The sequence below is a fragment of the Ursus maritimus genome, unplaced genomic scaffold (genome assembly GCF_017311325.1).
Source record: "Ursus maritimus isolate PB19 unplaced genomic scaffold, ASM1731132v1 scaffold_21, whole genome shotgun sequence".
NCBI lineage: Eukaryota > Metazoa > Chordata > Mammalia > Carnivora > Ursidae > Ursus > Ursus maritimus.
This window is the reverse complement of record NW_024424564.1, coordinates 7,100,070-7,113,246: the sequence shown is the minus strand read 5'-3', so window position 1 is coordinate 7,113,246 and position 13,177 is coordinate 7,100,070. Positions and strand designations below refer to the sequence as shown.

The 13,177-nt window shown below is 35.5% G+C and overlaps 1 protein-coding gene across 4 annotated transcripts in view; it reads right to left on the bottom strand.

Annotated features, from left to right (window-relative positions):
* Window positions 1-470: 470 nt before the first annotated feature.
* The window catches only part of TBK1 (TANK binding kinase 1), a 41,589-nt gene continuing 28,882 nt past the window's right edge, over window positions 471-13,177 (bottom strand). For all 4 annotated transcript variants that reach the window (XM_040637221.1, XM_040637222.1, XM_040637223.1 and 1 more), the window contains 13 exons: window positions 11,792-11,988; window positions 10,976-11,034; window positions 10,491-10,582; window positions 7,763-7,864; window positions 6,885-6,963; window positions 6,350-6,471; window positions 6,173-6,249; window positions 5,399-5,438; window positions 4,798-4,899; window positions 4,587-4,683; window positions 3,845-3,951; window positions 3,544-3,615; window positions 471-1,261 (listed from right to left, as the gene is read on the bottom strand). In XM_040637221.1, coding sequence (XP_040493155.1) covers window positions 1,210-1,261; window positions 3,544-3,615; window positions 3,845-3,951; window positions 4,587-4,683; window positions 4,798-4,899; window positions 5,399-5,438; window positions 6,173-6,249; window positions 6,350-6,471; window positions 6,885-6,963; window positions 7,763-7,864; window positions 10,491-10,582; window positions 10,976-11,034; window positions 11,792-11,988 — 1,198 coding nt within the window. In that variant the 3' untranslated portion in view covers window positions 471-1,209. The remainder of the gene's footprint in view (window positions 1,262-3,543; window positions 3,616-3,844; window positions 3,952-4,586; window positions 4,684-4,797; window positions 4,900-5,398; window positions 5,439-6,172; window positions 6,250-6,349; window positions 6,472-6,884; window positions 6,964-7,762; window positions 7,865-10,490; window positions 10,583-10,975; window positions 11,035-11,791; window positions 11,989-13,177) is intronic.

Below are 13,177 nucleotides of genomic sequence, written 5' to 3'. Positions count from 1 at the left end.
ATCCTTTAGTACAGGACTCTGGGTAGATGTTTCAAAGAGAATGTTCCCTTTGGCTTTGGACAGCGTACATTTATTGGAGAACTTATACTAAATTAGAATCGGGGTGCCTGGGTGGCTCAGTAGTTAAGGTGGCGCCTGGGGGGCTCAGTCATTAAGCATCTGCCTTCGGCTCAGGGCTGATCCCAGGGTGCTGGGATCGTGCCTGCATTGGGCTCCCTGCTCCGCTATGAACCTGCTTCTTCCTCTCCCACTCCCCCTGCTTGTGTTCCCTCTAACTGGCTGTCTCTCTCTCTCTGTCAAATAAATAAATAAAATCTTTAAAAAAAAATTAGAATCAGATTTAGAAGAGAAGTAAAACTATCCTTAATATCCAGTAGTCTGAGAATGATTTGCCATCACTACTGATATTATTTTTCAAAAGACAACTTTTGTTTCTCAAACTGTTGTACACACAAAAATACAAACTTTTACATTAAAATTGAGAAATTTATTGTTATTTTTTTCATGATGGAGAAAGCGGAACTAAATTAAAAAAAAATATACAGCTTGAAATAGTGAAAATCATCCTAAAATTTTGATGACAATTATACACTTATGGCCAAAATAAAACCAACAGTTTTTAATAATTAAATCACTTAAAAAAATTCTGCTCAATAATTTATCTGAAATTAAACACATATGACAATAACTGGGTTCTGGACATCTTGTAAAATGAAATGTCACTTTATCCTTCCCCCAAAATTGTGATCCTAGTAAAACAGTGGTTCGGTTTGGCTCCTTACCCAAAGAAGCCACTTCTCCATTCTATCCCTTATAAACATGTCAACTATCAGTCTTTTTTGATTTGTAAGGATGACAATTTTGGTTCCATTTAAAAAATGTTTCCAGTAGGCAGTCAGAGACGTAGAACTCAGCCTCACTCAGAAGAGCAGAGGATCAGTATTTCAACATAACGGTCATGGCTTTCTTCTAGTGCTCACTGAGGTCAAATGTCCTCATTTAATTATAAATGTTAAAAGGTAAAATTACATCTTAACAGCAGCCAAAAATTTATATATTTTTTTACGTATTTACAATATTGTACATATTTACATGACCACATCAAATACTGAATTGTAGAAATAAGAGACCACTTATAGAGGCATTCATTTAATGCCCCAGCATTATTTTCTTGTGCAAACTAAAATTGTTCTCAAACTTCCCAGAAAGCTAAAGACAGTCAACATTGCGAAGGCCGCCATCCATGGTTAAAGAGCCAAACCTAAAATACAAAAGAAAAAAGGAAATCTCAGATGATTCATTTTTTGGCCCGCAACATTTTAAAGAAGAATACAGGAGACTTTTCAGATGAATAAGCTATTAAAGAGTTTAAGCAACTATGATTTGCTCTCTTTCTTACTGAAACACAGGGGTATTATTGTAAATAAGTGAAAAAATACCAATCAGTGGCTTGGGAGGACTACCTTTTTTTTTTTTTTTTAAAGATTTTTATTTATTTGACAGAGAGAGAGAGAAGAGAGAGAGTGCGCATGACAGAGAGCCCAAGTGGGGGAACAGCAGAGGGAGAAGGAAAAACAGGCTCCCCACTCAGCAGAGAGCCTGATGCGGGGCTTGATCCCAGGACTCTGGGATCACGACCTCAGCCAAAGGCAGACGCTTAACCGACTGAGCCACCCCGGCACCCCTTGGGAGGACTGAAGAGGAAAGGGTGAGGGATGTGATCTAGAAAGCATTAGGAAAAACTGGGTAACTTCTTTTTGATGGGGTGGGATTTAGAAAAGCAAAGATAAGGAGTTGGGAGTGTGACATACTCAACGGACAGTAAGGAAGGCAAACTTGCTAGAACAGAATGTTATTTTGGGGACTAGAGGCAGTAAAGTTGACTGAATGGGCTGGGCCAGAGTATTCTGTTCTTTGAATTCAAGTGTGAATTTAGACTTGAACTTTCAGGTAACAGGAGTTTAGAAATTTTTGAGCCAAAGGAGTATGCCAGTAGATCAGTGTTTGGGAAGATTGTTTTGGCTGTAACAGCCATGACAGATGGGAAAAGCCTGGGCTTATTAGGAAGATCGGTGGTAGGTTATCACCACAGCTCCCATTTGAGGAGGAAGATCTGATGAGGCCAAGAGGGGGAATATGGCAACATTGTTAAGGAAGATTACCAAACTCCATGAAAGGCAATAAAAAGAGAGTAAGTATCTAAAATAACCTATGTTCAAGGGAGCGGGGAAAAAGGTGGTTCCACTGAAGAGAATGAGGAAATCGGAGGGGAAACTGAGTTGGGAAGGGTGATATGATGTGATTTTGGATACAAAAGAAATGAAGTGATAATGAGACAGCCACGTGAAGACAGTGCTCAAGATCTGGAGTTCATTATTAGTTCCGGCACAAATCCTTAAGCAGTCATTTAACATTTAAGCTGTGATTATGCCATGTTATATCACCCATATACCGTCAAATAAATTTGCAAATAAAACGGGAAAATGACTTATGGGACATGTTTTAAGAAGTGGGGATTTTATGTCACAAGGCAGAAGAGGTTCAATATAAGTTTGTTAAAGCATATCTTAATAGTCTCTTCTTGCTGATATTTAGCTCAAGTTGTGAAGAAACTAAATTGGGTACTATAAAAAAGTTAGATAATTACTATGTAATTGCTATAAACCAATAGAAAAAAAGATCTTAAAACCAAAAGGTAATTCACACACACATACAAATATGAATAAACATAGTAAGATGCTTTGTATCACTATTAACCAAAGAAATGCAAATTAAAACAAGACACCAGTTTTTACTAATCAGCAAACATTAAAAATGGTAACATTCAGGGCGCCTGGGTGGCTTAATCCGTTAAGCCTGACTCTTGATTTCAGCTCAGGTCATGATCTCAAGTTTGGGAGACTGAGTCCAGCCTCAGGCTCCGAGCTCAGCGGGGCATCTGCTTGAGATTCTCTTTCTCTCTCTCCTTTTGCCCCCCTCCACTTGCGCATGTGCACTCTCTCTCAAATAAATATTTAAAAAATAATGATTGTAGATAGAAATAAACTCAGAGAGGGCAAACAAGCATGGGAGGGGCAGAAGGAGAGGGAGAGAAATCCTCAAGCAGATTCCCCGCCCAGTGCGGAACCTGAGGCAGGGCACAATCCCCTGAACCTGAGATCGTGACCTGAGCCCAAATCGAGTCGTACACTTAACTGACTGAGCCACCCAGGCGCCCCAATAAATAATGATTCTAATGAGAAGATGTATGAAAAATCACGTGCAAAAGATTTTCACTTTCACGAACTGATTCAAATAAGCAGTAACTGTATTAACCAGCGCTAGTATAAAATGGATCAATCACAGTGACTTGTCTTTATCCGAGCAACCCCAAACACATTAAAAGGCACCATGGAAATCACAAAACCACAGGGTTCTGACTTTATATCCTTTTCCCACTACTTTAACCTACGGATACAGGAAGACAGACAGGTACAACTACAGATCTATACGTACTCCACTGCATCTAAAATCACAGAGCAGAATAATATTTGCACTACTTACCTTTCTAAGATATGATTATTTTCAGCAAGTTCTTTAACTACCCCTTCCATTTCTTCCTTTAATTTCTTCATACTATACAAACAAAACAAGTTATCAATGTCTCTGATCCAAAAAGTACGCAAATGTTTTAGAATTCTATTAATATTATGTTTTAGTTTCTAGATTGGACTAAGTCATTAAATAAAACATTAGCAAATATATTCACAACAAATACCAAAAATTTCAAAATAAAGACCAAGATCACAAACTGAAATAAAAAATGAATGGAAACATCATAGTTACCAAATAATAAATTTCTTACCCAAGAGTCATTTCCACTAATGTATTAGAACATGGATAAATTGGGGTCATGGTATGCTTGATTCCACTGGAGGCTGCAAACATTTTCTGGGGCAAAGTTTCTTGTAACTGAAACATCAGAAGAACCTCCATCAATCACTGAACAAAGTACAAACCAGAGATCTTACATTAAATGTTACACTTGTTTTTTGTTTGTTTTTTTAGAGATTTATTTATTTGACAGAGAGAGAGAGCAAAAGCAGGGGGAGTGGCAGGCAGAGGCAAAGGGAGAGGGAAAAGCAGACTCCCCGTTGAGCAGGGAGCCCAATGTGGAGCTCAATCCCAAGACCCTGGAATCATGACCTGAGCTGAAGGCAGATACGTAAGCAAGTGAGCCACCTAAGTGCCCCAAATGTTACACATTTTAATAAGCCCTTTATAGCTTTAAATTTAATTTCAAAACTGTGAATGATACAGTACTTAAATCAACACTTTAAAAAGGCTCTTTTATAGATGATTAAAGAACGGTCAGATGTTTTAAAGAGTGTAAAAATTTTATTTTTTCAGATGTTTTTAATTGTAAAACATCTAAGTTCTGAAAAGCTGGCTCAAAACACATATTACAAATGGGCAAAGAGAACTGAATATAAGGTGTATTATGTCCTATTTCTCTGTTTTCAATCATTTCAAATATAAACTGAGAAGAAATGTATTTTTTCCTAATAGGAAAAATATCTTTTTCTAAATACTTTCGACAGTTATACCTCATTTGTGTAGTCTTGATACTTTGATACTTCTTCTTCGATATCAAAACACTGACTAGTTAGGGATAATAACTGTTTCCTAAGATGAAGCATCTTTCTGAAAACCAAAAAGAACCAATTAATAAGCAGTCTAATGAAATATTAATCTTACTTACAATATGCAATGTCCACTGAATTGTACATTGTGCAGTCAACCACTAAGGTTACTTACCTCATCCATTCTTCTGACTTATCCAAAAATGCCTCATATTTCTTAACACATTCCTCTGTAAAGTGGGTCATAGCTTTTGTTGCATGGTAATACAGTTTTTGCCTATAATTTAGAAATAATCACAGGCTTAAACCAATGTGATGGTTTCTATTTCCAATATTAAAAACTTTTCAAATACATAAAAAATTTATGTTTCTTAATAATGACTGTTCTGGCTTTAGAATATTTATAGTAGAAAGCCAAAGGTTTCTAAGATAGACATAGCAGCAAGAAGCGAAAGAGAAGGTTCATGATGGAAAATGGTCAGGAAATATTTAATGAAGTTAAGGTGAAGAAAGTGGTTAAGCCTGTCCTTGCTTATGTTCTCTATAATCTATCCTTCTGCAGTCAAAGCACACGACGTAGAAGCAGCCCCCTCATTCTCCCGTCTCCTTAACCTCTCAACCAGGGACAAGTGGGCCTCAACTATGTGCACACACAGTAACAATTCCATAAAGCCAAGATTAAAATGTATTTTTTATTATAATTAATTTCAACTTTAAGAGGAACTGTATTAATGACATAACCAAAAATAATTATTAAACACAATAGGGATACTTACTTATCAAATTTGTGGATCTGTTCTTCATTATAAGCTAATCCTAAAAATAAGAAATATTACTTCTGTAAATATAAAATCACAAAATCATGCATACTTCTTTTTCTTTTGAGATTATGACTCCGAAAAGACTAAGAGTTTAGAGTAGATGACACAAAGCTTGACCCATGGGTCAGATATATAGCTCCTAAGTGCTTTTAATCGATCTGTACAGTGTTAACATAAAAAAAAAAATTAACTGCCAACATTTAAAAATCAGGATATTTCTTTCTTTCTTTTAAAGATTTATTTATCTATTTAAGTAATCTCTACCCCCAATGTGGGGCTCAAACCCATGACTCCGAGGATCAAGAGTCGTGTGCTCCACCGACTGAGCCAACCAGGTGCCGTGGAGTACTTCTAATAAAGTCTGTATTTCCAGCTTCTCTTGAGAATAGGAAGATTTTTGGGCAGCGAATTCGGAGAATCAGTAGTGACTCCCCCCTTCAGATGGGTATCTCCTCTCCTATCGTCCTCAGTCTCCACTGGCCAATCTCATTCCTTTCTGTTACATGACTGGTCTCTAGAGATTTGAGAGTTCAGGACCCTTAATCTAAAATATTCAAAAGGTTGGTTTTAAGAATAATTTTTAGTATATTCAACCTCTTTCCCAACAAAATCAAGTCTCTGAAATAAATAACTTAAGGAGCCACCCTTGCAAATATACCAAATTAATTCAACTGAATTACAACTAGTAGAGCCAACTCATTAGATTAACAAATGGCAAATTTTACTTACGACGTTCTGCTTTGTCTTTTTTGAACTGATAGTAAATCTCTGTGATGCAATTTAGCAGGACTTGTAGCTTTTCTACACTATATGAGGAAAAAAAATCCAAATAAATTAATTGAGTCAATGTGAAAAAGAACATTTAATAGTAAGAGCAGAAACTACCAATACAATTACATAACCTACTGTCTATCTTTTGGATGAGTGCCTTCTTGATGGGCCCAGGTATCTGCCAGCAATCCACCTGGAGATAATTTGCTTTCGATATCCTGAAGACTGGTTTCTATTGTTCCCTGAGAACTGGAAAGCTAAATAAAACCAGTGGGTTCAGATTCAGATGAGCAAAATACAGAAATGATACACCGCCAATGGGAGTCTAAAGTCTGAATCATACTTCTTTTGTAGATTACGTCAATTCAAAGTCAGAAAAACTATTTTGATTTTTAAATGCAAGGACAGTTTCTTGGTTTGATTTTCCACAAAGAGTATCATATGATAATAGAATAAGAGATTAATTAGTATTAGTACATTTTATAAAACATTTCTTACATTACATTTCCTTTCTTAAAAAACATACAAAATACTTTCAATCATTCAATTAAGCTTGCTTCTTTACCTGTAAAATATGGTTAATACTCTATCTCACAGAGTTGTTGTGAAGGTCAAATAGAAGAACCATTAGCATAGTCCCAATTACTGCCATAATTCTGTAAATACTTACTCTCAACAATTTGGTGTGTATGTCTGAAATTTCACCTAACTCTGCTGCTTCTAGATTGATCTTCATCAACTTTTCATATCTGTATGAAAAACAAGTATGGAAAAATTAAATGTGCATAATGAATATGTAGATTTTAAAAGGTATTTTATAAACTGTATCTGAGTTTTTATCATAACTATTGAGGAATAACATACTGAATGCAAAGCCTACAAGCAGCAGATTCCAAGAAAACTTGATATCTCTGTAAACAAAGAATTTTATATACTTGTACTAATAAATTTTTATACAAGATAAAATAAAAAACACAACTTCCAACAGTCTTATGCCAGGATAATAGTCAAAATACTAGAGCAGAATGGTGGTCAATAGCACATACTGATTTCATTTATTACATTTCCTCTGCAGTATAAATAATACAGCCCAGGAATAGGGAAGTCTAAAATATCCTTCTGTTTCATAAAACAGTCTCAGGGATAAGATTAATTAATAAGTAATAGTAAACTAAAAGTAATCCCCAAATTCTATAAATACTACCAAAATACAATTCTAGAATACCCCTTCCTACTTCCTTTGTTGACTGCAGTTTTTATATTTTCCTATTCAGAGTGTCTGCTTTGCAAGGTTAAAAAATGAGATGTTTCTATGTCAGATTACCTTTTCCTTTGCAAAGGGTGGGAGAAAATGCCACCAAATTCATTTCTTACTGAGAGGACTAAACTTTTTGTCTTTGTGAGGAAGTAATTTAATCTAAGGCTGTACCTTAATACAAACACTTGCATAACACACTGTATTATGCTAAGGATAACTAAATAAATGAAAGAAAAATGGGACAATATTTAACATTTTAGCCACTATTAGTAAGGAAGTAATCTACTCACACTTTCACAGTTTTTTCAATGTTTCTGATGCAGAAATCCAAGGTGATCACAACTTCTGTCTTTTTGTGAACAGTTTCATTATAATCATCTTTTACTAATTCTCTAAAAAATAATAATGTTCTCATTAGTTTATCTAAGGAATGATTTTTCTTTCTTTTTTTTTTAAAGAATGATTTGTTTTCTCTTGTTTACCACTAATTACACTGCTGTTACTACTGTTCAGACGAATTTACTAACAATCTTGTTATATTATGAAAGCCAATTCATTTTTTCCCCCTTGGGCTGAGTCTTGCCGATTCACTTTTTATTACTGAAAGCATCACTGTGACCCCTATACTTATCTAGGGCACAAACCATTAATTACTACTTATTAGGTTAAGAGTTTGGAAATCTAAGGCATTAAAATTATATTAAGGAATAAAAACTAATCTATAATCACGTGAATAAGCTAAATAGCACTATGCTTTATATCACCAGAATTAAATTTTTGTTATTCATAGACTATGATCTCTGAAGAAGCAGAAATAGTAAATAAGATGTAGTAAATAAGAAAGCTGGAGGGCATTTGGTCTACATTAAGGGTCAACAAACTGAACTTGTTTTTGCTAAAAATGACATTTATATTTTCAAAGGTTGTAAAAACAAAGAAGAGAACTTATGTGGCCCACAGAGTCTAAGTGAAAAAGTTTACCAACAGTGATCTACATTAAAAACTATTAAAAAAAAAAAAACCCCAAAACTAAAAAAGAAAGCAAAAAACTTTCCCCATGACTTATTAAACTAAAAGTTAATAGGTAAGAGGAATAAAAGCTTTACGGAGCAGTGACTGTGGTGGATAACAAGAGCAAGAGAACTCGAGAGCTGTTAGGAACAATACCACAAAACCAAACAGAGTCAACACTTAAGAGTTTTCTAGAAATTATTTAGTAAAAATGAAGAGACTTCTTAATGGAAAGAGAAAAGCATAGGGTTACAAGCTGGATATGTGAACACCTAAAAAAACCCTATCAATTTATGGATTCAACATAAAGCTGACAGGCAAAAAAAAGTGTCATTTGTCTTTCTTCTTAAAGCACCAGCAGAACGAGAATGATAAAAGGCTTCATACATGTTTTTGCAGGAAGGGAAGAACAGGTGTGAGGCACTGTCACAAGCATTAAAGCCAAAGAGCATTATGAGCCCAGGGAACACGAGGCCATTACTATGTTTATATAAAGTTCAAAAGCCTCAAATGATATATAGAAACTGGAGACATGATGTTCAAGCGAGACCATTTATTCTCTGCTTCTAGCAGATGAAAGACAGCATCTACAAATCATGAAAAAAGAGCAAATCATAGTCACCCACAGAACATTTCTTAGGATTACTTTCATGGAAGAGAATACTTAACTAGATGATCAATATTCTGACCTAGAATAACTATATTAAGTGATTTAGTTAAAAAAAATTTATTGCTTGTCAAGGTGAGTGTGTTCTTCCCTGTATAATTTCACTTACATGAAAAGTCTAGACTAGGCAAATCTCTATAGATAGAAAGCATATTTGTGGTTGCCTGGGGCTAGGAGGTTACGGGGGAAATGGGGAGTGACTGCTAATGGATACAGGATTTCTTTTTGGGGTGGCAAAAATATTCTACAATGAGTGGTGGTGGCTACGCAATTCTGTGAATGTACTAAAAACCACTGAATTATACTTAAAAATGGGTGAATTAAACAGTATGTGAATTATAGCTCAATGATGCTGTTAGAAGAATAAAGTTGACTGGGGTGCCTGGGTGGCACAGTGGTTAAGCGTCTGCCTTCGGCTCAGGGCGTGATCCCGGCGTTATGGGATCGAGCCCCACATTAGGCTCTTCTGCTGGGAGCCTGCTTCTTCCTCTCCCACTCCCCCTGCTTGTGTTCCCTCTCTCGCTGGCTGTCTCTATCTCTGTCAAATAAATAAATAAAATCTTAAAAAAAAAAAAAGAAGAAGAAGAAGAAGAATAAAGTTGACTGTATACGTCATTTGGGGAAAAAGGCAAGAAAGAAAGGAAGATTCCGAGGACATGAACTCTAGAACAATACAGACTGTACCGCATTATAACAACGCCAACGCCGGGGCACCCAGGCGGCTCAGTCAGTCAGAGTGTCTGCCTTCGGCTCAGGTCATGGTCCTGGGGTCCGGGGATCAAACCCATGTTGGGCTCCCCACTCAGCAGGGAGTCTGCTTCTACCTCTCCCTCTGCCTCTTCCCCTCTTTCTCTCTCAACTAAATAAATAAAATCTTAAAAAAAACCCAAAAAACAAAAAATGACAAAGCCTACCAAGACAGTGAAATGACAGCCCCAGTCAAGGTCGTTGGAGAAAGAGTTCATTTACCATCACACTGTACAGTGTGGCATAAGTTTTTAAACTTCAGATACTATCTGTCCTATCTGTCTCACAAGGCTGTAGGAATCAAATGAAAAAACAGCTGCTAAATGTGGTAAACTAAATGTGAAACAAATGTATTATAATGAAACCCAAGGGACACCTGGGCTGGCTTTGGTGGTGGAGCATGTGACTCTAGATTTTGAGTTGGAGCCCCACCACTTGGGTGCAGCAATTACTTAAAAACAAAACCTTTAAAAACTAAACAAAACAAAACAACAAAAAAACCCCAAACACTTGACCCTTCCTAGTCTGAAGAGGTAAAGTATAAACAACGGGGTGGTTACCACTTAATTTTCAAATTTCAAGCTATTACTTACATCAACCATCGTATCCCCTTTCGCATTAATTCCTGATAAAGCAGCAAGGTACTGGCAATTTTACAGGCATAACACACAACTCCTGTTATTGCCTAATGAAGAAGCACAATATTTGGTGCTAATTGTGGTACAGGGTAAGAAAAAACTTCAACAAACAATTCTCAAGCTTATATATTTTTATCAGATTAAAAACACAAACTACCAAGTTCTAAAAGCTAAGGACAGATACAATAAATATTTCATTCTTAACATGATAATGTTAAACACGTACTGCCTCTACAGAGAAAATTTTCTTAGGAGTTCAAGAAAAGATAAAGAATAAAGAACACAAAATAATTTGCAAAGGTAATAATTTACATGAATAATTTCCTAGATCATATAGGCATATGTAAAGATAATACATTTTATTACTTCCACTATTGATAATTTTAATTCAGATGTTTACATAGCAATCTTTTTTCATAGTAATTTAATTAAATACTAACCTTAGCCATGCTAGCGTCCCCATCTAAATCGTAACGTGGATGTACTTTAGGGAGGGAAACTGAAATATGAAGTAAAATAATAAAAATCAGAAAGTATTTTGAATAAATTATTATATCCTTTATATAGCAATTTTAAAAATTAAACATTAACCTCTAAATCACCTCTAAATTAAACATTAGTAGCAAAACTCTTTAAAGTTCTTTTCCAAGTTGAAAAAAAATCACTTGAAACAATGAATGCTCATTCCTTAGCAATGAAGAAATTACCTGAAGTATTTCTAAGGAGTTCAGTTTTTTCTTAAATATATTCCCACACAATAAGCTCAACACTTCTCTTTAAATCTGAACCAAATCACAAAGATCCAAATAGAAAATAAAAATCTGGGTAATTTATTTTTTTTCACCAGTAGGATTAATAATTTAAGATCCCAAAATGTAGATCTAATTTTCCTTAGACCCCGAAGCCTGGCAAAGTGTCCTATTCACACTGGACACAATAAACATCTGCTCATATTTATGATACAAAAGGTTATTCTGAGTGTTAGTAAAATACTAAAAGCAGAGAGCTACGGTAAAACATACATGACAAACTATTTTACCTTTTTTTGAAACAAAGTATTTAAGGTCAAATTATGTAGTCTACAAAGGCTTTTCAATTTTATTACTAGTTTCGTTCAACTAATTTACAAAATTTTAATGTTTATGAAAATTCTACATTACTGTCATCATCAATTAACTTTATGAAGATGCCAATTTTTTTTACAGGTCACCTTTACTTTAATGGCTAGCAAGATCACTAGGAAAATCTCAACTTACTTTTTTCATATATCAATCCTATGGTACTCAGAGGTTCCCGGCTTACTACAAAGATGGGATCTTCCTCCGTAGTTTTAGGGAAATGCTGTGCCAGTCTTCCAGGTTCTATGACTAAACGTCGTCCCTCATAGATAAGTTCTTGATTTGAAGAAATAATTTTGGTTTGTTTATACACCAGTTCATGAAATACAGTAGCACTGTGTGAGAAAAATTCAAAAGGACAACATAACTGGGATGGAGTAAGAGGTAAAAATCTGTGTGTGTGTGTGTGTGTGTGTGTGTGTGTGTGTGGTGAGTACAACAACATTCATTTCTGTGTGATACTTCAGACCATGGCCAGTCTATAAAAACACTGCTTGCTGATGTGGGTACTATGATGTCTATTAAACTGAAAATCCCACACAGCCTGTCTAGATAGCAATCAGTTTCAAAATACTTTGTCTGAATACCCATGTTGGATACGTGTAAGATACAGGATTCTTAATGTTTAATAATGGGGAGCCGATACAGCAGAGCACTTCGGAGCATGGACTCTGGATCAGACTACCTGAGTTCAAATTCCAGCTCTACTTACTTGCTTAGTTACCTTAAGTTACTTGACTCCTCTGTGCCAAGTTTCCTCATCTATAAAACACAAGCAGTATCACCCACCTCACAGAACCGTGGTGAGGATTAAATGCCTTAAACAGCTGAGAACAGTCCCTGCGATATGACTGTAAAATATCTGTTAAATGAATAAATAAAACCAGATTTTTTTCAAAATGACGTTTTGAGGAAAAAGGCAGATTCTCCTTGAACAGACCCATGCAAACGAAGAAACATTTCAGTAGCAATGCTGTGATTTGGCTCAGGCGTGGGTGGGCTTTTTATGTTCAAATGTACTCTTAAAATGAAATAGTGGCCAGCACCTATGATACATTTTGGTTTTTCTTTTTTTAAAGATTTTATTTATTTGAGCAAGAGACAGAGAGAGGGAGAGAGAGCATGAGCAGGGGGAGGAGCAGAGGGAAAGGGACAAGCAGACTCCCTGCTGAGCTCAGAGCTGGACTCAGGGCTCCATCCCAGGGCCCTGAGGTCATGACCTGAGCCAAAATCAAGAGACGGCTGCTTAACTGACTGAGCCACCCCAGGCACCCCTATGATACACATTTATTCAGGCTATTACATACCAAAACAAAGATGAATAATATATATTTAACCTAATGTTGTATTAATATTATTTTATTTACTGATGGTATATTTAATGTTTATAATATTATCAGTATATAAATATTACATATTAAAATCTAAAATATTATTTTATCTGATTTTACTCCTTAATAAATTAATTGCCAGAAAAGGTCTCTTTTTGGGTTTTATGAGACACCAAAACTGCTATTTGAATCT